Source organism: Syngnathus leptorhynchus, chromosome 8 (genome assembly GCF_054491065.1).
Source record: "Syngnathus leptorhynchus isolate UIUO chromosome 8, UIUO_Slep, whole genome shotgun sequence".
NCBI lineage: Eukaryota > Metazoa > Chordata > Actinopteri > Syngnathiformes > Syngnathidae > Syngnathus > Syngnathus leptorhynchus.
This window is the reverse complement of record NC_141202.1, coordinates 5,511,500-5,536,865: the sequence shown is the minus strand read 5'-3', so window position 1 is coordinate 5,536,865 and position 25,366 is coordinate 5,511,500. Positions and strand designations below refer to the sequence as shown.

General features: G+C 39.1%; 1 protein-coding gene across 1 annotated transcript in view; it reads left to right on the top strand.

Annotated features, from left to right (window-relative positions):
* Positions 1 to 25,273, top strand: part of LOC147052143 (F-actin-uncapping protein LRRC16A-like) — a 32,322-nt gene extending 7,049 nt beyond the window's left edge. The window contains exons 3-38 of the mRNA XM_085918537.1: positions 1,853 to 1,903; positions 3,632 to 3,691; positions 4,189 to 4,310; positions 4,809 to 4,906; positions 5,059 to 5,129; positions 5,323 to 5,396; positions 5,510 to 5,585; positions 8,611 to 8,699; positions 8,994 to 9,088; positions 9,266 to 9,352; positions 10,543 to 10,646; positions 10,919 to 10,996; positions 11,622 to 11,698; positions 12,436 to 12,540; positions 12,628 to 12,697; positions 14,215 to 14,296; positions 14,379 to 14,478; positions 14,622 to 14,676; positions 16,523 to 16,695; positions 16,767 to 16,835; positions 17,829 to 17,922; positions 18,113 to 18,211; positions 18,356 to 18,484; positions 18,644 to 18,775; positions 19,120 to 19,295; positions 19,366 to 19,453; positions 19,582 to 19,722; positions 20,874 to 20,940; positions 21,124 to 21,350; positions 21,427 to 21,536; positions 21,604 to 21,852; positions 22,069 to 22,279; positions 22,389 to 22,425; positions 22,534 to 22,728; positions 22,798 to 22,944; positions 23,217 to 25,273. Coding sequence (XP_085774663.1) covers positions 1,853 to 1,903; positions 3,632 to 3,691; positions 4,189 to 4,310; positions 4,809 to 4,906; positions 5,059 to 5,129; positions 5,323 to 5,396; positions 5,510 to 5,585; positions 8,611 to 8,699; positions 8,994 to 9,088; positions 9,266 to 9,352; positions 10,543 to 10,646; positions 10,919 to 10,996; positions 11,622 to 11,698; positions 12,436 to 12,540; positions 12,628 to 12,697; positions 14,215 to 14,296; positions 14,379 to 14,478; positions 14,622 to 14,676; positions 16,523 to 16,695; positions 16,767 to 16,835; positions 17,829 to 17,922; positions 18,113 to 18,211; positions 18,356 to 18,484; positions 18,644 to 18,775; positions 19,120 to 19,295; positions 19,366 to 19,453; positions 19,582 to 19,722; positions 20,874 to 20,940; positions 21,124 to 21,350; positions 21,427 to 21,536; positions 21,604 to 21,852; positions 22,069 to 22,279; positions 22,389 to 22,425; positions 22,534 to 22,728; positions 22,798 to 22,944; positions 23,217 to 23,386 — 4,008 coding nt within the window. The 3' untranslated portion in view covers positions 23,387 to 25,273. The remainder of the gene's footprint in view (positions 1 to 1,852; positions 1,904 to 3,631; positions 3,692 to 4,188; positions 4,311 to 4,808; positions 4,907 to 5,058; positions 5,130 to 5,322; positions 5,397 to 5,509; positions 5,586 to 8,610; positions 8,700 to 8,993; positions 9,089 to 9,265; positions 9,353 to 10,542; positions 10,647 to 10,918; positions 10,997 to 11,621; positions 11,699 to 12,435; positions 12,541 to 12,627; positions 12,698 to 14,214; positions 14,297 to 14,378; positions 14,479 to 14,621; positions 14,677 to 16,522; positions 16,696 to 16,766; positions 16,836 to 17,828; positions 17,923 to 18,112; positions 18,212 to 18,355; positions 18,485 to 18,643; positions 18,776 to 19,119; positions 19,296 to 19,365; positions 19,454 to 19,581; positions 19,723 to 20,873; positions 20,941 to 21,123; positions 21,351 to 21,426; positions 21,537 to 21,603; positions 21,853 to 22,068; positions 22,280 to 22,388; positions 22,426 to 22,533; positions 22,729 to 22,797; positions 22,945 to 23,216) is intronic.
* Positions 25,274 to 25,366: the final 93 nt, after the last annotated feature.

Below are 25,366 nucleotides of genomic sequence, written 5' to 3'. Positions count from 1 at the left end.
TCCACTTCCACACCTGGCTGATATGCAAACTGCAGTTGATCCTGGGTGTGTTGAACTTGAGGTCAGAGAAGATTGAGGAAGATCCTCTTCAATGTTTTCATCACATACAAAGTAAGCACCTCCTTTTTTAATTATAAGGTTTAGCATATTTGTAGATCACAATAGCCAGAGTAATGTATCCCAAGGGAGGTATTACCAAGCAATATAGTCTGGTCTCATGAAAGCTCCTCCCACCATCATTCAATTTAATGATTGTTTACGTCAAGGTCATGGTCACTCAAACCGTCATAATTGCATACAATCATCAGCTTTATATTTCTTTGCAAATAGTGTCATGGTATTGACTTATGATGAAAGAAACAAAATTACTCCATTATCTTTCATTGAACAAGCTGAGCCAAAGAAGCGTGTTAGAAATGCGTGTATGTCCACAAGAGAAGTGTAAAATGTATACAATGGTTTTATTACAAATAGCACTTGCTAAACTTGAGTGGTGGACTATGACAAGGTCTGTTTGCTCTTATTGGCTTCAATTGAATGAGGTTTATAGGTCATAGCCACAGCCAGCATTGATTGGACTGAAATGACATTTGTGCATTGTGTCAACTGACATACTACATGTAAACAATTGGTTTAGTTAATAATTACCATGATACTTTCTTGTCGAAACTGTGAAACCCAAGAGAGAGAACTTAGTAATGTGACTTATCCAGGGTGCCTTTCCTGCCATTATGTTTGGATGAATACTTTCCAGATTGGCTTTGAAATAGAGTTGTCCCGATCTGATCACACTGCAATAGATTTATATTGCGTTATGTAATGTTCCGGGTATTTCAGGACAAGGTATTTGAGTGATACTATCAAAGCCAGCTTCTATGTTGTATTTGCAAATGTGGATTCAACATTCTAAACTGTACTTTGGTCAACTGGACTGTAAGACAGGGAGAAAAAGGCTTAAAGAAATGCAATTTATCTTAAAGTTTGAAGTTTGTTATTTAGTTTTGGTGGGTGGTGTACGAGTTGTATCAGTGTTTTCCTTGGAAAGATAGCTGTACTAATGTGCGTTATTGGTGCTGACTGATGTTTTCCGCCTATTCCAAAGGTAGTCTTTTGCTTTGCTGTCAACATCAGAAAGGTTCCCCAACCACCTCCGCTTTTCTTGTTTGTCTGCCTTTGTCTTTGACGTTTTCCCGACTATCCTCTCCAAACAAAAACCACTGCGGGTCCAACCTGGATTGTTGGAAGGATTCTTCTCTGTCATTTGTTTTTCTACCTTTTGATTACGTTCTTGCAGTTTTATCTCCAGCATCTCTCATCACACACAGATCTCGCCCCTACTGTGTGTGGCTGGTATGCTGATGAATGATTGTGAAGGTTCCTTATCTTGGTAAACAAAAGACACACAGCGTTCTTACAGGACGCCCTGCAGGATGATACTATTTTGCATCCATTGGCAAAAGAGTACGGCACTGATATCCAATCAGTGCTGAGTGACAATTGTGATTATTGCAGGTTTCAGATGGGTTGACTAGTGATCATTTAAAATAACAATAAAAGAACATATTTTATTTCCATGTCTAAGCATGACATGATTTCAAATGGACTAATCATGATTCAGTTACTGTATTGGTCCATAACATGTTGATTGTTGTTTTCCAAAAACAAATGAGCAGAGAAATACGTTTTTCTTTTTTTGACAAGATTTTTTTCCTGTCACATGCATTTTGTTCCTGATGAGTCAACAGAAGAGCTCGCTTGTCTTCTGTATCACTTCCTACTCTGACTCTGTATTTACCGCAAAAGAGCATGTATTTACAGACTCATCATTTTGCCCTCTAATTCTTTCTCTCAGGCTCTTGCGTCCCATCGAGCATACCTCCTGACTGCACGCATTCCCACCAAGGTAAGTGGAGAGATTTAGATCCCCCCCCCCCCAATGAAACGAGTGTGTCAAAGGTTAGCAGGGATAAGATACATTGTCTTGTTCTGAAGAGAATGGTGCATCAAAGAACGTGTACTGCCTGCAGCTGAGGGTCATGTTTTGTTCCACTTTCCTTTGTTTGGATATAGTTTTTCAGGTGTTCTGTGAGTAGCATGTTCAATAATATGACCAAATGTCGAGCAATATTTATTTTACAACGATGGAAACAAATGATCAACTATTTGTAGCATACAAATGTTTCAGTGCATTTGATGATTTTGCTCATGCCACGAAATTTTAAATCATATTCTCGGCTGTTTCCAAGGAAGGATTAAGTATAGTGGACTTTGCTATTCATCGGGGGATAGAGACCGGGTGAAATATGTTTTAATACATTTGGGGGAAAAATTCTTCCAAAACCCCTGATAAACATTCACTATGTGTTTTCCACAAAAATGGGGGTTTGGCTCCCCACTCATTAAAAAATAACAACGCCAGCAGCAAAAGAAATAAAGATTAAAAAAAAGAAAAAAAAGAAAACACAAATCCGGAAATACTGTAGGTGAATCTGTGGCTCCCAAACCGCGGGTAAGTGGCGGTTGACTGTACTGTATAGCTCGATGAAGTGTGCGGTACTGATTTAAAAATATTGTGGCTCTTCTTGTATACAGTAGTGGCAGGTGGTATGTGTGAGCCATGCAAACATTAATGCATTTTGGTCGTCTCGGCAGGACATTGAGTTTTTTTTTCCGTCAGCTTCTGTGTGTCAACATGTTCCAGGAACATTGGCTGGAAATCAGTTGCGCCAATATGGCAACAATACGTGTTAGATATTGCGGCGTGCTGTGAAAAGGTAGCATTATAAATATTTTCTTTTTGAACCCATTCTGTATTGCATTGATGCAGTTATTTTTACATGAAATCACAAGTTACGTTTGTATGAACGATAATAAGCCCTATCTAAACTATGAGTTCACCAACACCATCAACTGAAAAGGTGAAGCATTATTCTGAAGGACTGAATTACTGTTTCTATAAATGTCTTCTAAAATGTTACTGTCGCAGTGTCGCTTTTTTGTAAAAAACGCAATTAGATGACGGAATGTTGATTATAGTGCTTTTGTAGGATGATTTCTATACAGTGGAGTGTAGACAAAACATTGATGAAAAGCACAGTGCTTCCCATGCACACACAAACACATGCAGAGACAGACAGTCTGCTCGTCTTCTCCCCCCACTCATCTTTGAGCCAATCCTCGGAAAGTCAACTCCCACCTGGAATTGTCTGCTCTCGCTTCCTGGCCTGCCTTCAGGCTGTGTGTATGTGAGATGCAAGTGCGGGAACCTACTTGCTTACTTACCGTAATATAAACAGTCTCAGGCAAAAAGATTGAGAAAGGTTGAGGATCATTTTTGGTTTATGTCCTTTTTTGGTATGCAAAAGCAGACTACTCCTTTTTTTGTATTAGAGCTAAAATGCTTCTTTTCACAAATTGATAAAAATGGTTTCTTTTGTTTTATTATTATTATTATTATTATTATTATTATTATTATTATTATTATTATTATTATGCTAAAATATAGTCATTATTTCCCACTCAAACATTGGATCCAAGCCTCTGGATAGTTTTCCTGCTACTCTTTCTTTCTTGATTAACATTAAACTGTATTTCACTCTTTCCAATGTATTTTTCTCTCTTTTTTGTTTAGGTGGAACACTCCTTTAACTACCTGGAGATCCAGGGCATTAGCTGTAATAAGGCAAAACAGGTACAGGAAAAATCATCTCAAGTACAAACACAAAAGCAAAACAAAGCTGACTGTGGTTATTTGGTATGTCAAAAGTGCATGCCAATGCTTACCTTCAACCCTCCTAGCACACATGCCTGGAATTACCAGCGGTACTTCCACAAGGGAGACATTTGTGACTATCATGTGTGATCTTAATATTTTGACTAATTATGTTGGATGCAAATCATGTGTGATTATGCAAATTTCGATTTGTAAAGGTGGAGCCAATGCTGTAATGGTTAGCCCATCTTGGGAAAGGTCACTGTAACTGTCCTTTTACTTTAATTATTTGGTGCATGGACAGATGGGTTGGTATGACTGTGGATAGATTAGTGGACATCGATAGAAGGGATTGTAAAATTCCAATTCGATGTTTTTGAGTGGGGGGGAGGAGGGACTGAATAATTAGTATCCAGATTTAAAAGAAACAGAAATCTATTGGAAAAAGTAACATTTTATTTTGTCTTTCCTTTCAGCTGTTAGTAGAATACGAGCGAGGTTCCTTCTCACTGAAGCTCATCTCCACTGAGGAGGTCAATGAGGTGGTTGCACATGTTGGAAACTGTTTGCTCAGAATATGTCCAGGTCTTTCACCCAAGTGAGTCTTAGCCACAAAGACGCTGCCATATTATTGAGAGAAAGAAACGTGCTCATTATTACATTCTGATTTTTTAAAATTGAACATGATGCTTTTGTTTGTGGAACCAATTTTTTTTTGTTGACACATGCTAGATATAACTACATACCATTTGCATGATAGCATCATTTGGAACCCAAGCGTAACATATTCTGGCTCAATAAATGGGGTCCAAGAGCTGACCCTTGATGAACCCCATATACTCCTGCCATTCAGTTAAATTGAACATTTACAAAAGGTAAATTATTTTCTCCAGCTACTGCAGCCATTATAGGACGGTTCCATTTAGTCCTACCCAATTTCATAACTCGTTCAACAATACTGTATCATCTACCATATCAAATGTTGCAGTCTTCGGCATCATCCGTGCTATCAATTAGTTGAGACTTTCACACACTCTTGGAGTGAATTTATAGAACTGCCTCACTAAATAATACTCTTGCTTTTTTCTCATGCCAGTAAAGTGATGAAGAAGCTCAGCATGGAGCCTGCCGACAGACTGACCTCGCTGCAGACGTTGTGGGAGAACAACAAACCTGCTGACCCGGGGCCATGTGGTAGGGATCAGTGATGTCAAGCGGCTCCAAATGTCATACTGCAAAAAAGGACTTGCAACCATAAATGAAATATGAAAGTGAAGCTTTGAAGCATCGCGCTTTTAAGTTATACATTTAATGCTTTTTCTTTTTGATGCTTGCTTGTGCTGCAGGTGGCTTTTCTCAGATGTACAAGTGTGTTTGTGACTGGCTGTCACTGCCATACAGAGAAGAGGTTCAATGGGTCAGTATTGATTCATCCATCCATCCAGAGTACTGATAACCAAATTGCCATAGCAAAATGTGTAAATGTCCGGTCTTTTCTTAAGATCTTGAATTACAGTGAAACCTCTTGTTATTGTTGAAGTTATTCAATTCAAAGTGGGGAAATGTTTCTTCTTCATTCTGGCTTTGATTCATTATTTTTTTTCCCCCAGGATGTGGACACCATCTATTTGACACAAGACACTAGAGATCTTAACTTGCAGGACTTCAGCCATTTAGAGAACCGGTGTGTATTTTAAATACTGTCCAATAACTTTAATACTTAAATAATAAAAGGCACTTAATTCATTGGAGTAAATTGTCCGAGTGACAAATATATGACTGTTTTTTTTTCCTCAGAGACTTGGTGGCCATAATTGCAGTCCTTGAGTTCAACCAGTGGTTCACCAAGCTCACCACGAAGGACTACAAGCTGGTAGGCTCCTTTTCTCTATCCACTGATGATCTGTTTGTTGCTCCAGAGACTCCAAATTAAAATTCCTGTCATTTTTCTAAGCTCACCATGAATCAGGTGTTCCTCCCATTAAGTCCTCAAATAGTGTAGACAGCAATCATGTGGCGAATTGCGTTTTTGTCTTTGGTTTCTCACTCTGCTCAGTCGCCAGTTAAAAGGAATGTCTAGGGCTGCGCCTCTTTCATGATGAAGTTTATAGTGCTGTCTAAATGTTTTTGGTAAAAGCATTATGGATGGTTGGTAGGTCATTGTATTGTTGAATTGTTTCCGTTTATTATCCCTTTAAAACACACACATACCTTACCCCTTTTAGTTCCTCGTCATATATTTCAGTTATATTATGGGCTGCCACAAGCTTGTCAGATTTGCTCCCATCACAGTTAGTGAGGCACTACTTATAAATGTGTGGTCTCGGTTGTTATGCATTTTATTAAATGTCCCCGCACTCACACTTACAGCCGTCCTTTGTTTTAAATATTTACATCTCTATTTACTCATCTTGGAACTAGTGTACTATGGTCTGTGGTTGCCATGTCTATTTACAGGGAAAAAACTATGTTTGTGTGTTTTTTATCAAATGAATCCAATTCAATAAGAAAAATGTTGGCTGTCATAAATCATAATTTGTTTGTTTTTTGCAATTGGCCTATTTGTTCAGTTTCATTCGCTTCATGACTATTCTCGTTCCCATGAAATTAAGTGGCCGTATGCCCATCGTCCCTCTCGTTCCATTTGACTCAGGATCAGTCGTGTTCTCATGTGATAAGACACCCAAGATCGGAATGAGACAAAGCGACACCAGACCCCCTCCTGCAGGTCTTCATTACCAGCTGTCTTGTCTTGGGGCTTCATGCTGTCTCACCAGTTACCACACTCTGTTTCCTGAGTCCAAACAATTATCTCATGCTTTTGTTATTGCCAGTCCCTTTGTATTATGTTTAATCCCTTTCCTCACCACCATGCCATAATGTGCATATTTAGGCTCAAATGTTCACGGGGGCTCATGTGTTTTTACGTGCGGCTGGCCAGTATTAAATGGTCACAAAAAGATGAGCTTTAAAAATTCCTTTTTAAATTATTGTGGTGTGCAGCTTTTGAGAGGACATATCATTTCCCATCTATTTAGAATTTGTATTTGTGTAAAAACAAGACACGTCATAGCTAAACAATCTGTTGTTTTCAGCTATATTTAGCATTTCAAGAACTTTTTTATCATTTCAAGTTGTATGCAGGTCTTAGCTGTTGCTGCTTGATGATCTGTAGACAGGACATCAGTGAAGCTATGTCTTTTACAACATGTAATTTGACACAAGATAGTCAAAGAGCACATTTGTATACATTCCTGGTCATCGTTTTCATTTTTTGTTCTTGCTTTGTCAAGAGCAAAAGTTCCACTGTTTGCTTGTTCAGTGTAGCTTTTTTGTCTCCATGCTTGTTTGCACAGTCATAATTATAGTCTACGTTGACAACTTTTCTTACTGCTCCTTTTGAACTCTTCTGTGAACTATAAAGTAGTTTGAGAATGGCATTCCTATTCTGCAAGCCAAATAAAGGCACCTGAGGCATCTTTGTGCACTTATACCAGTCACAAATGTACCAAAGGAGGAAAAAAAAGGACGGAGCATGAATGAGAGCATCAACAGGATAGAAATATGTAGGTCAATTTGGATTACGATGGAGAGGGACAGGGAGAGCCAGATGACGAAATAATTCAAGAGGTACCATGAAAGAAAATAATCTCACTCAACAGCAGAAGTGTTTTATTTCCGCATAGCCCTTAGAGCTTTATTCATGCTGATGTAGCCACAACAGGAGTCTTATTAAAGAAAGAAATGTCTGAAAGTCATACATTACTTTCTGTGTGATTATTCTCTGTCACAAGAAGCAATTTGCTTGGTCACACCAGTTAGTGTTCTAGTCAGGTTGCCGAACTGGACTAGAGCACAAGGATGAGGGGAAAAATGACCTCATAAATGTGTAACTTGCATACAAAGTGCAACTTGCACATCAGCTCAAAGAAAAGGTCTTATTTAATGTCTCTTGAATGCTTCAATGCCTCTCCAGTGTTGTCATTGTGAAAATTTTGGCTTGTTTAATTCTTCATTGCCGTTGTACGATATTTTCAGGTATTGCATTCTCAACCCTGCTCTGTAATTCATAGTTTGAGAGAATCAACATGGGAACAACAAGTTCTTTCTCCATCTTTCTATCGCTCAGCTCTGCTTTTCTGCCCTCCTCTCCACTTTCCCTAGGACAATGTTGCCAGTGTTTTGGCCCCACTGGGGCTGTTGGCCCAGAGAGGCAGGCCCTAATGGCAAGACTGTCAATTACCAAGAATAACAAATGGCACAAAATGGTTCAGTAAAGTTCTGGTATTCCGATAGAAAATTGTTGCGGCTATGCAGATAATTAGCGACTGGTTGTAAAAACCTTAAAATGTCTGCATGGGGAGAATGAGAGGCAACATACACTGAACTGGGTCAGTGAACATCTAGGCGGGACTTTTGCTTCTAACTGTTGAATTTTTTATTTTGTCTAAGTTGAGTGCTTTAGCTCCCACGTGTGCTTCTCCTGTGGTGATGCAACCACAGGGACACAATATTGTCCCTGCTGAAATGTTTACTGAAGTGTGTCGTTCCAAGTTGTTTGTCGTCACACATTGATGGCTGCAAAGTACCACGGGTTGAATTGCTTGTTATTGATTTAATTAACAGAAAAGGGAGCAAGCAATTGTCAAGCAATTTTTTTATAAGGAAAGCATGTGTCCCAAAGCACATCTCTCTTTGCTTGGATCTTTCTGGTCTTAGTTTTTCTGGTGAATTGCACTTTGACTTTTATATAATGGAAAATGAGCTGATTCAGTTGAGTAGCGTGTCTTTTTGATTAACACTGAATGTCTTCAGTAAGCCTATCTGCTCATCATTTCATTATACTCTCCTTCATGCTTTTCTTATCTCATTGTTTTTAACTATGTGTTCTTTTTAAGTCTACAGATGTTTGTGAGCAGATCCTTAGAGTGGTGTCTCGCTCCACACAACTTGAGGAGTTGGTGCTGGATAACGCAGGACTCAAAACGTGAGTAAAAATGTCAACTTAATGAACAAAAAGGCTTACAGACAAATTCTGGACCATTCTATGCTTTTGGATCTTTTCTGATGCCCTAAACTAGAACAGAGGTTGTGATCCAGACCATTTCTCAAATTCAACATTAACTTCTGATGTCACTCATGTTCTTCTAGTTGAATGGGTGCAAATTCACACAAATACTTATAAACGTGTCCAAAGTGTATCGGTTTACGATGCTTCATTTAGCAAACGCTATCAAGTGTATTGGTCATAAACTTAAAATGGCATTTGGTCTCTCCTCAGTGATTTTGCCCAGAAACTTGCTGCAGCCCTTGCACACAACCCCAACTCAGGACTCACCAGCATCAATCTTGCCAACAACCCTCTAGAGGACAGAGGTATGATATTTAAACAATATGTGCATGTCAATAATGAATCATATGATTGACTATTTATATTTATATGAGTAACATATTGCATAAATTGACAACCCAGTTAGTTTTGCCAACTAAAAGTCAAATGGGTTTTGGGGAAAGTATCTTGAGAGGCTATTTTCATCAGCTGTGTTCTTACAGGTATTTCCTCCCTTGGTGCTCAGTTTGCTAAACTTCGGACTGGGCTCAAACACGTAAACTTCGCTAAAACCTCAGTGTCACCCAAAGGTATGTGTTTTCTTTGTAAAAATGTCATTTGATTAATACGGCTACTTCATTTATATCTTTTTGAATGGGTTCCAGCAGGTAACAAAAGGTCCCTGCATTATTATGATGGAATAGTTTTTTTCTATATTTGCATGCGAAACACGCACACTTTCATAATTCTGTTTATGTATTTTTTTTCAATCTTTTTCATTTGCAAGTTTTGTCAATAATGGCTTGTAGGTGAGATTTAGTCTTGGTTTATCATCAAAGTAACCGCTGCAACACTAGACACAGTCTTTAGGGATGCACTGTAAACTGCTTAGGCCTAGGGCAATCAATAAAGTGCTATCATTTTCCACAGTGCAGTGTTGCTTCAACCGATCCCTGCTCAGATGCTGTCGCTCAAGGCTTAATCTATAATCCCAACTCTCTAATGGCATAATGCGCACAACTATATCAAGGGCACCCTCTGGTGTTAGAAATTCTTGAAATTATCAGAATTTTTTGTTCTTTTTCATGATTTGGTAGGTGCTTCAGTTTTGGATGAAAAGTTCTAAAAGTGTTTTCCCCCATTAAAAAAAGTATTGATGTAACTTGATGGTAAAAATGTCAAAATAGAAAACAAGTATTACTCGTGTATAATACTAGTCTATTGTATTTACATAAATTATATGTAATTGATTTATTTGTCACATTGTGACAACACAATCTATTGTCACGTTCTTGGCAAGATTGACTTGTTCGCCTTCTGCTTTGTTTTTCAATTTTTCCATTTATGTCTCATACTCATGTAACTCCAATAAATCAATCTGCAGACAGAATCTGATTCAAGACCCTGTAACATTGACTGTGTGAGTCATACGATACATTTGACGTGGGTCAGCAACTCTTTGTGTCATACGTCAATGTCATGCATACCGATTATGTAAAGACCTTCATCACACTTGAATTCCAATGTAGCTATCAGTATTCTAGCAGATTGTAATGGATTTTGTTGAGATCAGTGTGTGGTACTGATTTTTTTTTTTTATCTGGACTTGATATCAAAACTACACCACCATGAGACATGCATGCTTCATTCTCGCCACTTGTCTTATTGTTTGACTCAATTTATTCCCTTCAATATGCTGGAAAAAGCACAAGTGGACATTTGAAAAATGCTGACACAGTTTCCGCTTGGCTGTTTGTTTTTTGTGTGTGTGCGTTTTCAGGGGTGAACAGCCTTTGTCAGTCACTGAGTGCCAACCCATCCATCCCCGGTAGCCTCGTCCATCTGGACCTCTCAGGGAACATCCTCAGAGGAGACGACATGCAGGTGCATACATATAAGCACATATTTGCATGACGTTTAAGCAGACACACTTTTTTTTTGTTATAATGCGACTACTGTACAATCAAAAGGAGAACAGAAGAAAATCTATTTCAGTTATAGATTGTATTTGTAGCTAGGCAGCTAATCAATTGTCTGATAGAGCTGATGTAGTCTTCTGTGCTCCAAAGACAAAGCGAGGCTGATTTGGTTAATCTTCTGTAGGAAAAACTGGTTCCTATCATGAGAAATTCAATTGTGTTTTTTTTCCCTTGTAGCATTTTTACAATTTCTTGAGCCAGCCCAACCGACTAACGACCCTGGATCTCTCCAACACAGACTGCTCATTGGATCAGGTGGGTAGGTTCCAAAGAACATCCAGAGGGGAAAGCTCAAAAATACATTGTTAAAGATGCACAATGAGGACTTTGGTCAGTCTTCTCTAATTTAATTATCACACATAATTGAACGAGATTACTAATGTATGTATTTAAAAAAAGAATGATGAGAGGATTGTGTTTAAAAACAAATAAATTTAACTTCATGAGTAATTAAGAAACAGGACAGTCTTACTGTATGTGTGAGGTACTGCTTGTGGGTCTTTAGGACAAATACAATATTGATTTGTCTGAGATGTAGCCAGCTGTCATTCTATCACAGAGGCGAGTGGTCTGCCCCATCAACAACAAATATGTAATAAATTATTTTTAAAAAGTCTATTGTCCAAAGTTAGTGTTCAAAGCCATGTTTGTATAAAGTGCATCATGAAACATGATCAGACCATGTTTATGTTTGGAAGCCATGTGAAACAAAAACAAGCAAAATAAGATGAAAAGACTGCAAATACTCTCTTATCGTATTGAATGAGAAGTTTGACCTTTTCACAGATTCGTTACACTATATCCATCATATTAAAATTTAAGATGCCTATAATGTGATATTGATTTTTTTCTTTTTTTTTTTTTTTTTTACATTTTCCAGGTTTGTTCTGCTCTCTTACGAGGCTCGGCACAGCATCTGTCTGTCCTCAACATTTCCAAGAGTGTCTTTCCTCATAGGTAAGACCACTTAGTGTGTCTAATATTCAAACTCAGTGGCGTGTTCATTTAAAAAAATTAATTTTTGCTTCCCCCTCGGCCATGACCTCAATATTTTCTGTGACAACTGCTGGTGACGGAGTGTCAGGGCAAACACACTTTAGGTGTACGTTTCCACTTGTCATATGTGTAACAGATGGGTTAGGGGTGGAGTTTTGGATACACCGTTATCTAATCCCACTGAGTCTCGGGGGAGTTGAGATTTGTGGTGAATAGAGCTGATGTTGAACGGACCCTGGGGCTGTTGTCTATCGATGGGCAGGGGTAACGGGAGGACTGGAGAATAAAAGGAATGACCATTTTTTCTGGCTATCAAATCTCCTGAATGTTAGTGAGTCTGAAAACAAAGACATGTGAATAGGAAAATTGTTTTTGTGCATGGCTGGAATCGTTCCACTTCAAAATGTATCGAATTGTCATTTATTGGCGCGGTGTATCTGTGAAGGAAATACCTGACAAGTGAATTTGTATAGTTAATTCATAAAATGATGACAACAAACTCATTGCATCGTACCCTCTCGAACTGAGCCGTACCATATTGCATTTATAATTGTTATCCCACTCAATTGAATCTTTGATTCGTTTCATACGAATGTATCGAAATACCTAATGAATAATTTTTAAGTAAAGGATTGTACACCCTTAGCGCTGAGAGAAAGAAATTGAAAGCTCTTTGTTTTTTTCTTTTTAATTTGAAGGAAAGGCAAGGAGGTGCCACCATCGTTTAAGCACTTCTTCAGTAGCGCCATGTCTCTCAGCTCCATTAATGTGTCAGGAACAAAGCTGGCGCCAGATGTCCTCAAGTGAGTGAACCACAACAACAAAGTCCTTTTAATCCATCAATTTCTAAATATTACATTTTTTTCTTTCCGTCCAATTGAATGTTGTAGAGCTCTCCTGCTGGGCCTAGCGAGCAACCCCAATGTGAAGGACGTATCTCTCGACTTAAGCTGCTGTGAGGTGAGACCATACATACAAAGCACCCTATTAGGGCCATATAGCATTATTGCAATTTGGAATTTACAAGTGTGCCTTTTTCTCAAGATACAAGTTTATTAAGCTATTAGTTTGCTACTTTTCTGCAGGTGAGCAAAGATTTAAGAGCAATTCACAATATTTACATCACCAATCAACATTATACAGTGACATCTTCTCTTCCTTAAATCTGAGAGTTAAATAGTTTATCTGTCATTTTAACATATAACCCATAATGGCCCATTTTAACTGGCAAATGGACGCCTAAAGCCTTTGTTCAAGTGCCATTTGCAGCTTAATTTTGGTGAGTGTGGCATCTAATCATTTGGAACTGATCCTCCTTTACTGCAATCAGCTTTTTAGCAGCCACTCCAAAACCATTTGACAAACTGGTGACATGCCAGTGGGTATTATTCATAGGCTTTAGAATGAAATACTTAGCAGGCTGGGTAGAGAGGATGGTAGTTGTAGGGTGGTGGTATTCTGTTTCGCAATTAAATTTTTGCATCACATGAATACTTTTTTCATCTCTCCCAGTGCGGTGCCACAAGAAAAAAAAAAAAGCTTTTTACAGATTAAATGGGATCATCAAAGATAATACTTGAATAGAAATCACATGGGGGATTCAATTCCAGATACCAGTAGAAATCATCTCTCATTGAAGCTGGTGGGAATTAAATGAGACATTTTTGCAATTATTTCATGCCCTAATGAGCCCTCTGCTGAATGTGGCACTCAGCGTAGGCTGACGTACAAAATGCAAATGTGATTGTCAGCGTGTGAGTTTTTAGAGTAACTATATGGTCATTAAGCATCTGTGTTGTTGTTGCTAATTCTTGGCTTCTGTCTGACACGATGTTCTCTCCCTTAATGCCTCTTTAAGCTTGGCCATTGTGTAAGTACCAATAGGCTCCCGCTTACTAATTAACTTCTCATTGTTCCATTTTATTTGCGCATCTGGTGTTGGTTTAGTTTCCTTACATAATGTTCACCTTCATCTTTTTGAAATGATTTCTCTACTGTCTCGTAGGAGAAAGAATTACTTGTTGTGCTTCATTATCCATGCCATGGTTGTACTAGTAGAACTACATTACAGTGCATCCAGAAAAGTATTCACAGCACTCTAATTTCGCCACTACTATTGATAGTGTAGCCTTGTGGATTAGTGGAAAGTCCTTAAAATTCCACACACAACAATCTAATGACAATGTGAAATATGTTTCTAGTACAAAGACCTTGTATTTATATATCTTGTGCAATTTAAGACTCTTGCATTTTAATTACAGTGTGCTGCATACACACCTAACTGTAGTGGCATTTTTGCACATTTTTGATTTTCAAGACATCCTGTATTCATTTACCATCTACTGTGTAGTTGCATGTTCACCCTGAAAATGTGAGTTTATGCAAAGCATCTGAGAGTCTTGTCCAGTGGTTTCACATTTGGTGATGAACATGTGCAATATGTGTGTCTTATTTTGTTTGTGCTCTTGTTCCAACAGTTGCGTTCTGGAGGGTCACAGATACTTGAAGGATGCATTGCTGAGATTCCAAACATTTCCAGCCTGGATATCTCTGACAATAGTGAGACTCTGCCCTCTTTACTGACTTTTGAATGTTTACCTCACAATATATATTTCTTAACTTTTCTTTTTTATATTTCCAGGCTTGGACTCTGATCTATCGACTCTGCTGATATGGTTGGCAAAAAATCGATCAATAAGACATTTGTCTCTGGGCAAGAACTTCAACAACATCAAATCCAAGTGAGACTACAAGCCTGGATTTTATATGGCTTGACACATGAAAAATCTGCTCCTGTCCCGAAGGACGAGTCAGCAATATGTTGTTCCTTCTTGTAAAACGATTGATGGTCTCATCCTCTGCTCTTGCCGTCTATCCGATTTAGAAACCTCGCCCCGGTGTTGGACAGTCTGGTTCACATGATCCAGGAGGAAGAGTCGGTGAGTTTTTCATTTCCTTATTTGTCTGATTCTGAAAGCATCATTCCGTTAAGCCTGGCATGATTTAGGCTGCATTGGAATTTGATGGCTGTAAGGTTGACTGCTTCTTATCGCTTGGGTGTTGTGTAAATTCAAGTCCCTATCTCGATCAGCTGAATGTGTAAATATGAATACTTTATTGTATCTTAGTGTCCCACTCGATCCATTGCACTTCTGCTATCTCACGCCATAATGGCTACTCGCCCTTCTTTGTCTCCTGCATGAGTCATATCAATGGTAGAGTGGGAAATTGCCTGCGTGCGGATGTGTCATTAGGTGCAGGCGACCAATGTGCGTAATCTGAACATCTGAGTGAGAAGTTCTACGCAGAAGTGTGATTGAAAGTGACAGGTCAAATACAATGTTCACACAGGCAGACAGAGAGGACGTGACAGATGACAAGCAAAAGGATAAAAACGTTTTTTCTTGGTCAAACCACCGGCTCAGAGTATAGGGAAATACAAGATATGCAAACAGTAGCTTCCTTTTTTTAAATAAATGGGACAGGATGTGGTTTTTTAAGTTGATTTGTACTTTTGTCAACCGTTGTCAAGCAGAAATAAATATTGTCCAATCATATTTGTTTTAAAAGTCCTAAATCTTTGTGAATTAATTGGAATACTGAAAAATATTTTTGGAAGGAAAAAAAAGGTTTTATTTTGAAAATGTGACGTTTTCCACACTAGTGGATATCGGAACCCCATTCAGGTGGTTAATTCAATACTATGCAGTGGATGAGAGATATTCAGGTTTACATATGTCCTCCAGACAGGACAGGTTTGACCTACTGATATTTATGATTCATGCAAACAGCATCTGAACAAAAAGACTTCAAGCTATTTCCACTCCATCTTGCAAGAGGTTGAACAATTAGAACTACTCGAACAAATGTGTTTGAGTAAAATACAATGACAAGTTCATCATCTGCAATCCTATATTAACAGATCAAATAAAATTTATTGCCCAGCATGAAGCAGCACAATCTTTTTGAAGAATGGTTAATCACGCTGTAATTTGGCAATTTATTTTTTTTATGCATTTTCTCATTTCCCCTGTTTAATTAAAGAGGGCGGGTGTGTTAACCCTCGGTAATGACTTCTTAATTTCGCCGGTTAATAAGGGAATGTGATTCTTTATACCCAATGGAGAGAAATGAGCTTAATAACTACATTTTTCTTCCAACGCATGTCGATGTTTGTGATTGCAGTCCACCATTCCTCTCAAATTGTCGAGATGCGAGATGTGGTTGGCACTGCTACTTGCTTTGTTCCCATGTTTTCATTTTGCAAAGGAGTTAAACCCAGTATGCAAAGCCCACTGATTCTTTCTTCAAGATTAAGTGGGTCACACTCTGCGCTTTGTTGTTACACAGCATGTGGCACTGAATCAGACGGCCCACCTTGCTTGGCTGCCCTGCAGCCATCTGTGTGTGACTGAGAGGCAAGATTGAGAAACATTTTGGACAAAAGCACGATAAAATGACAACGAATGAGACTTGTGGGTGGTTACATTTGCATGCATAATTTCTGCTGTGTGCAAACACGGGCTGTGAATAATTCCCTCTGCACCTCTCTTTCAAGAAAGCATGAAATAATAATTTTCCGCCTTTGTTGGTATTGTGTTGAGCAAGTATTCTCAACGGGTTAAACCTCTACATTACTATTAAGAAATGAGCCTTGACAAGCACACAGGCTCCATTAAAGATGTATTATTTAGAAAATGTTTGATGGCAAATCCATTTGAGATGGCCAAAAAAAGATACAAATGTTCCATATTTAAGAGCATTTTTTTTTTCTTTTCTCTTCAGCCCCTCACCTCTTTGTCTCTGGCCGACTCCCGACTGAAGAGCGATCTGACCATTATTCTGAATGCGCTCGGCAGTAACACGTCACTCACCAAACTGGACATCAGCGGCAATGCCATGGGCGACATGGGTGCCAAGATGCTGGCAAAGGCACTGCAGATTAACTCTAAACTTAGGTGATTACCACGGGACAGTAAATACGTGTACATCCGCCCATTTGTGTAACACGGTGCATTTATCTTTACAGGACGGTGATCTGGGACAAAAATAATATTGGTACTCAGGGTCTACAGGATGTAGCAACAGCTCTGGAGAAGTAGGTTTCAAATAGACAATACACAATAGTAGAGATCAGCGTTTATTTACTTTTCACTGAATGATCGTCTTCAGGCTGTGCGCACCTTTTTCAAAATGTTCATCTGGGACGTCTCTCTTTTTATCACAACCTCCTGAAGGCATATCTCCCAAGCTCCTGTCGCGCTGTTTCATTCCCCCCCCCGTTTTGTGTCTGCATATTTTGTGCAATTCAATTTCCTCATGCCAGTCGTTCTTTTTTGAATGAATAATCATTCTCATAAAAAGCATTCATAATGCTTGACATTATAATCGGTCTCAAATATCCCCGTCACCCTTTTCAAAGTAAAACCTTTAATAATGCTTGACATGACATTCTCAGATAATCAATATTTAGTATTCCTAAATGACTTATACAATTAAAGTAAATTAATAAACACCCCGCCTTAGATCAAATTCATGAATATATATGACATGAATAAAAGTTTAACTGTTAGACTATCACTTTTGACACTGCTTTGATTACTAAATCTGGTGGGAAGAGTCAAGTGTCATGAATTTATAAAACAAGTGTCCAATTTGCTGTTGAAGAAAAAAGGAAGGAAGATTGAGGCACTTGACCTAGAATGCAGAATGTGTGTGGTTCCTTAGTTTCTTAGATCTGATTTAAGAACTGAAACAAGACAAGGCTGTATAGTTTACAGAACCCCTCACGATTATTTGTTTAATTGTCCCTTTCCAAGATTCACCTCAATTAAAACACAACAATATGGGTGTTTTCGTTTACTTGGATATTGAAAATACAAAGTTTGATTTATTGTGGTTCTCTATTGCTATGATTTTGAAGCCATCCCTGAATATATCTGACATATAGCTAGCTATTGAACAGACTTTGAGTGAATGAAAAAAAAACAAATCGTGTTTGCATCTCCACTCATGTACTTAATAACTGTGTCCAATTTCCCCTATCTGTTTTTGTCATTTCAATTTTGTCTTCTGGCTGTGTGCCTAATAGGAACTTCACTATCCGTTTCATGCCCATCCCCATCATTGATGCCTCTCAGGCTCTGAAGTCCAGTCCAGAGAAGACAGAGGACGCCTTGCTGAAGGTATTTTAACAAGCTCCATTAGTTCCATCGATCGCAATCTGTCTCGTTTGTATTCTCATGTGGAGTGATGTTTGCACAAACTGGAAAACAAAAAAAAATGTATTCATGGTACTCCAGGATTTCAGTCGCCTGCCAAACCTTGTTAAATACATGATCACTCGCATTATTTGTGTTTCTGTTTCCCCCACAGATTGAAAACTATCTCTACAGAAACCACGAAAGCAGGAAATATCAACAAGAGCAGGCCTATCGTCTTCAACAGGGCATCGTAACCACAACGACACAACAGGTTTAGAAACACATAAGGACCATTTACTGTACTACATCTTATTTTTGCCAATTCTTCATTGTTTTTTTTGTACATTAGTCATTTTGCTGCTAAAGTCTTTTAATGCAGCATTGGGCTCTAAACTGCCTGCTATGTGTTGTCTAGATGATGGATCGGATTTGTGTGAAGGTGCAGGATCACCTGAACTCTCTGAGAAACTCTGAGACTGACGCCATCCTCGAAGATGTCAGGTCTGCTGAAAGCCTCATCAAGGATGCAAGGAACTCTAAAACGGTCAGAAACCAGACTATTGTTATGTTTCACTTGTAAACTCATCTTTGAGGCATTTCAAGCAGTTTTCCTTTTTGCTGTACATAACCAAGGAGATCATTACACTTCTTTTTTTTTTTTATATATATATACGATTGATTCCGCCTTTGCGTTTCTTCACAGCTCCTTCCGAACCTCTATCACTTGGGCTCTGCCTCGAGAGAGGAGGTGCACCATGCTTCAGTCGGTCCCATTCAGGAGAAATTGGAGTCCATGGCTGGTGAGGTGACTTCTGTCATGGATCAACAATTACAGGTAGCTATATGTGATGACATCATCTACACACATACATTCTGGATGTAATTAGGTAATCCAAATTGTTACTCGTTGAGGGACATTTTTTTTTGTTGATAGAAGAAAAACATGGTATTGGCGCCACCTACAGACAGTAATAAAATAGACATGCAATTTGATCCTGTTTATGTACTTATTAGTCGAGATTATATTTGTATTAGTCGACCATTGTGCGCCATAAATTATAGGTGCATAACATTTAAATGAGAATTTTTAGCTGAAAAGTGATCCCCCGGATAAAGATGAAAATTCTTGATTGAATTGAATCTCTTTGTGGCTACATCTTTTCCAATGAATCCTTCCAGAGACTGTTGGAGTCTATGATGGATGCTGCAGAGTCTGTGTGTCCACATGTGATGAAAAGGACTCATCTGCGCTCAGACCTCATGAAAGCTAGTTCGACCAAAATGGTCATCCCTAAAAGTTTTGTCACCAAAACGCTCCTGGATCAGTCTGGTATTGACATCATCAATAAGATCAGGTGAGTGCCTTTACTGTATGAATAATGATATATATGAGGTTAGACCTTGAACACGTTTGTATTTCCTCAGTGAGGTGAAGCTGAGTCTTGCCTCCTTCCTGTCTGACCGCATCGTTGATGAGATTTTAGAGGCTCTTTCCACTTCGCAACACACTTTGGTGCGTAAATCAATCACACTTGTGATTGCTTCGAACTCATCAATAGATCATTGGCCTTTTCACACAAATTTTACGACTCATGATTGAAACAATTTATCTCTGTTGCTTTCATCCCTGCTCTCTCTTAGGCAGACCACCTCGTGCGAAGAGGGCGGCCCTTGGTGCAGCAAGAATCGATAGACATGGATGTTCACGAGGAGAGGATTCCAAAACGGGCATCCACTGAGACCCTAGAGGGCGAGCGGCTGGATGAACTGGAGTCATGCATGGTAAGAGAAAGTTTAAAAGTCAGTATCTTTTATTTTATGTGACTGAATAAAATGACAAAATAGGTTGCAATCATCATCATCAGGCGGCATTTACTTCTCATTTGTTTCTCTTGTCTCTCCCCCCCCCCCCTCATCCTCTGTCATATCACCTTTTTACATTTTTTAAAAGCCTCTTTTCTGAGTTTAAGGCTTTCACTCTCAGCCCCCCCCCCCCCCCCAATTTGCCTTTTTAGGCTTTACTATCTTTTTTTTCAATTTCCTCTGTTCATCCTCTTCTTGCACCTTTGCCTCATGGAGACACTGTGCTGCACCAGTGTAAGTAATCATTGATGCTTCTTGTCTTGCCCCACTGAACCTGCTTGCCAGTGGTCATCTGTAACAAGGATCTGTTAGTGTTTATGCTTGTCTTTAATCATTTATAGTGTGCTGTGTTAAGTTAGATCGGAAGCTGGACGTTTTCATTCGTTTACCACTCGAACACTATTTTAATCCATTTCTATTTTAGTAGTGCCACCCATCTGCCACATAAAACATATCCGTTTATATGTGAAGCTGTGTACGCTATATGGGAAAATACACTTTTACCAACTGCAGACGGGGAACGTGGCCTGCTTTGGAGCAAGAAAATAAAATGAAGACAGTTAACTGAAGCAGCAAATATTACATATTATATGTTGCACTTTCTGTCATAGCCATTCCAGATTTTGAAGCGGCACGGGAGGGCTCACAGCAAATTTTGATGCAGTTTGGCAATTGTGTCAGGTTCACAGGTCAGGTTCTAGCATGTCCAGTTTGCATAAGTTGCACTCATTCATTCAGATGAGTGTTTTACTAAAAAGGTCATTTGGTCATTTCTGGTTGATGATTTTTTTTTTCATCAATACTGGGAAAATGTATGTAATTCACCGATATGATATATGTGTATGAGTATATGTATATCAGTACAATGTGGGAATGATGTTTTTTTTTTTGTACTTGGTGTTTTGTATTGGGTTACCTAATACTTTCTTGAGTCTGTAATAAAAATTAATGCCAAGTTCCACAGTTCAATCACAGTTCACAGAGGTATACTGGATAAAAAACATTATTTTGTTCTTTCAATAAAAACAAAAATGCATACAAAGCATAGTGTGTATGTGCTTGTCTTACAGATGACTCCAAAGACAAAGAGAAAAAGCATCCATAGTAGAATGCTGAGACCTGTGTCTCGTGCCTTTGGTAAGTTGCACGCAATTGTGTCTTTAAACTCAACATTTTTTGTAAGTGACCTTATATTAAAATAAAGAGAAGACCCACTGCACTCTAATCACAATAATAAAGATGTTAATTATATATGTGTGTGTCTAATGTTAAGCTAATGTGTCTCAATTGCTGCTCCACTTTCCCCAACACTACCAATAGAAATGGAGTTTGACTTGGACAAGGCACTGGAGGACGTACCAGTGCATGTGGAGGACACGCCACCTCCGTCACTCAGCCCTCCAGTTCCCTCTCAGCCCTTAGCGAAAGGGGAGCAGCGTGTGCCGGGAGGGATATTGGAGCTCCCATCTGAGGAAGAGAAGAAGCTGCAGCACTTTACCAAGCAAAGACCTCGTAGAAACAAGAAAACACACTCCAGCAAGATACCAGTGAGTGTAATTTGTTGAAAGACAATCAATAGGTGTTGTTTGATGACCTAATGTTTTTTTCTTGTTGTTTTCAAAGCAAATGAGCAGTGCCCCACCCCAGGATGGTGAGCAGAATGGCCTCATGGGAAGGGTGGATGAAGGTGTGGATGAATTTTTCTCCAAAAAAGTCACCAAGATGGATTCAAAGTAAGATACATTGTTTTTTCCTTTCTCATAGACTTTGTGCTCAAATGTTGGATTGTTCTTTCCCCAGACGTTTCATAAAGGGCTCAGAATCTCATGATGGAGAGAAGAAGAAGAGCAAAGGAGGCTTCCTCAACCTGATCAAACGCTCTACCAAGTCGGATAAATCAGACAAGTTGGAGAAATTAGAGAAAAATCAGGTGACCCCTTCATCCTCAGCCACATCATCGACCTCTTTAGTATCAGTTTCCAGCATCGCTGAGGAACCATCCTCTCCAAAGTCGACAGTAAAAAGTCCAGCACCTGAGCCAAAGTCCAGGTACTATTTAAGTCATTGTATGCACCTGTGCTTGTCATGTAAAATTAAAAAAAGAAATAAAATTTTGCAACTAGAAGTTAAGTACGGAACGTAAAACCTGCTACTTTTTATAGCCCCCCTCCCAAATTATCATTCATATGTTGTCAGTAATTTGAGTTATGTTATTTAGACAGATATTTATCTCAAATTTTTCATTATGTGCTGTTCTTTTGGTAGAGATTCGTCCACTCGCTCACAGCCGACAGACTACAGCAGCGGCTCGGAACGTTCGGAGGAGCTGAGGACTCCCGACTCCATAGACGAGCCATGGGAGGGCTCCGACGGCCGAGGGAGTCCCCAGGGAGGCCGGCGGTACCCCGGCATGCAGATGATGGGTGGCGGGCTCCTGGCAGAAATGAAGGCCAAGCAGGAGAGGAGAGCACATAAGGTAAGCTGATGTCATAGGTAACAAAATACGTGCTGCATAAGTATATGGGTTGATTATGATTATGTTGTAAAAAAAAAAAATCTTGAACAATTCAAATGTTGTCTTCCAGTCCTCCAGCCCTGACAGACCTGACAGCAATGCCACAGGTGAGTCAACATGCTTATTTCTTATTCTACTATTAGAATTGCAACAATTACAAGGTGTTTGGAAAGTTACTTTGCACTTAGATTTGTCATCATTGTCACCACTTCCAGCTTCTCCAGAGAAGACCTCGGTTCGTGTCGAAACAAAGCCCGATCCCGTTCCTCGTCCCCGGGCTCCGTCCTCCTCTGGCTCCCCTGGGGGGCCAGTGAGTCCCAAACCCGCAATGCCCGTGGGAACGAAGCCCACTCCGTCTTCCCGGCCCTCCCTTCCTCAGAAACCGAGGACCTCCAGCAGTCGAAGCATAGGTACTATTAAAACTGCTTTGCGTCAAAAGTAATGGGAGTGAGTAATACTTCTGCGTATGTGTTGAATAGATGAAAGCTCAGAAACACCCAATGGCGGGAGGCTTTCTCCTAAAGTGGCAGGTCTCCCATCGCTGAAGAAGGTGTTACCAGAGAAAGACAAAGAGGGCCACAATAGTCTGCAGCCGGGAGGTTCTGCTACTAAATCTACTCAGGAAGGTGAGTAGCCATAGCCCACATTACACGGCATTAGTCTTGTGTGTCTTTTCTCGTAAGGAGTCTGTTTTTAAGATCAATTTTAAAGTTGCTTTGCGGGTTACTAGGAAGTAGCATGGATGCTTTTCCCGCTAGTTGGTCTATTCCTGTTGGCACTCTGATATCACGCCTACGCTTCTTCCGTCTGTTTGGCATCCCCATGAAACAGAAAATAGCCCGATTTTTTTTATTTATTTTTAATCAAGTCCTTATCATTGCCCTCTGTCATCATTCAGGGAAGAAAGCGTCCGTGTTTGAGCCCATTCAACGCTCCAACCATCAGCGCAGCAACTCCGATGACGCCTTCAAGGGAAAGGGGGCATCTCCAAATCCAGATAAGGACAAAGCAGGCAAAAAAAACTCTGATCCTGGGGAGAAAGGCGACAAAGAAATTATTTTAATATGAATTTATCGCATTTAATGCAAAAATTAACCCGTTTCTTTTTTGGTTCATTTGCAGATGATCGTATAGGCAATATGAGCAATAGTTTGTATTTATATTAAGTTGTACAAATGATGAAATACTTGGTTACAGTTAACCTATCAATATGAATCATCACACCAAAGTGGTGTTTTTCCCCCCAGAATAACTTTTTCAACTCTCTTTCTGATGTCACCTACTAAACCAAACATTCACTAAGAGCTTCCTTCTTCCTGCACAAATCTGTCATTTCTACAGGCAATTAATTAAAACCACTAAAAACAGAAGCATGAACGTACTTTCAATGGAAAGCAAGCATGGGCTGGGAACTCTGAAAAGAGGCTGTGAAAATGATTTTAATAATAATGTCATGATCTATTTGCTTAAAATAATACCTATCACGGTACTTTACTTGAAGCTTAATCGTAAGTCCTCCACCAAACATTTTTTCTAAATGTCTGAATCTCTTTTTGCCAAAATACTTTTTTTGGTGAATCCATTATGCAAACCGTCTTTTTTACAGGATAATACAGGTTTCTGCTTAGCATCTCAGCACTCACAAATCACACTAATGTAGCTTATCTGGACCAAACAATCTCCACACCGCTGGTCCTCACTGGCGACTGACCTTTGCAGTACACTTGAGCTTTTAATCAACAAAGGCTTCAGCACTGTTAACAAACAAGCATTCACTTATTGTGGATGAAACAAATCTTGTGACCCTTTAACTTGCTAGGGGTGTCTTTATGTCTATAGGAAATGAAGTCATGTGACTTAGTCTCGTTTAGTTTCAAACTAGAATACAAAGCTGTTGTGTTGCATGCCACTTTTTGTCCTGTTGTCCTTCCAATTGTTGAGTTCAAGACACAGTGTGACGCCATTGATTGACACTCATCAAAAACGTTGCATACTTAGGGCTTTCAACCTTAATTGACTTGAATGAAAAGTGTAACATTTTATCCAAAATGATCCTGAAATGGTGTGCGTGTGTTTGTTTTTTGATCTCGGTGCTCTTGAACAGCACAAAACATCTTAAAAAGCAACAAATGCTATTTTGTACACATCCTGACAACCGCCACTTTCCAATGCATGCACTGCAAAATGCAGTAGAAAAAACAAAATGAGGTCCAGTTTGGACTGCCATAGCTTGCAGATTTAAGAGAAAGATTAAGGGGATGGAAGCACAAGTGTTAAGTGGGCTCCAAAAGAACTTTTGGAGTCTTTCTTGAAGAGTGGCTTCTTAACTAATCATGCAAATAACAATTCTTGTAAATAGTTTCACCGGCATGATGCCAATTTAATTTATTTATTTTTTTCCTCCAAAATGATATCAGGTCACAGGTGCACAAGTTTGCTGCAGCTGACTGTGACGCGAACAAAATAACAGTAAACTCGAGTGAGTGAGTGAGAGAGAGAGAAAGAGAGAGACTGCATGATGTGCACTGTACTGTACTGTACTGAATCGAGCCTGAATCAAACTTCAAGCCTACAAGTGTGTGTATGTGTCATGCATACACGTGATATGGACACTGTGACTTTTTTTCTTTTTTTTTTTCTTCATAGTTTGGTACATTCCCTGTAACATTCAAAATAACGTCCACAAAATTCTCTCTTAAATTGTACTTTTTGTTTATAAAGCGAGTTGTCTTTGTTTGTGTCAGGTATGAAATGTATTAAATCTTAACCATTCTTTCATGATTTGTTTAAAAAAAAAAGAAGGGGGGTGTATGCAACATTTTCACATAAATACTGAAGACATTTGCACATCTTACATATTGATTTAGTTTGGGGATCATTGTGTTGCTTTCATACTGTCCTGCTGGTGTCCATGTGAATATTAACATTGATTAAAATCATTTTACAGGCTTTGGAATGTGGTGCTAATTTTTTTTTAACCATTTTGAGAGAACCAAATAATAGAATCACAATCTAGTTCTGACTTGATATCTCCTGATAAGAAATAAT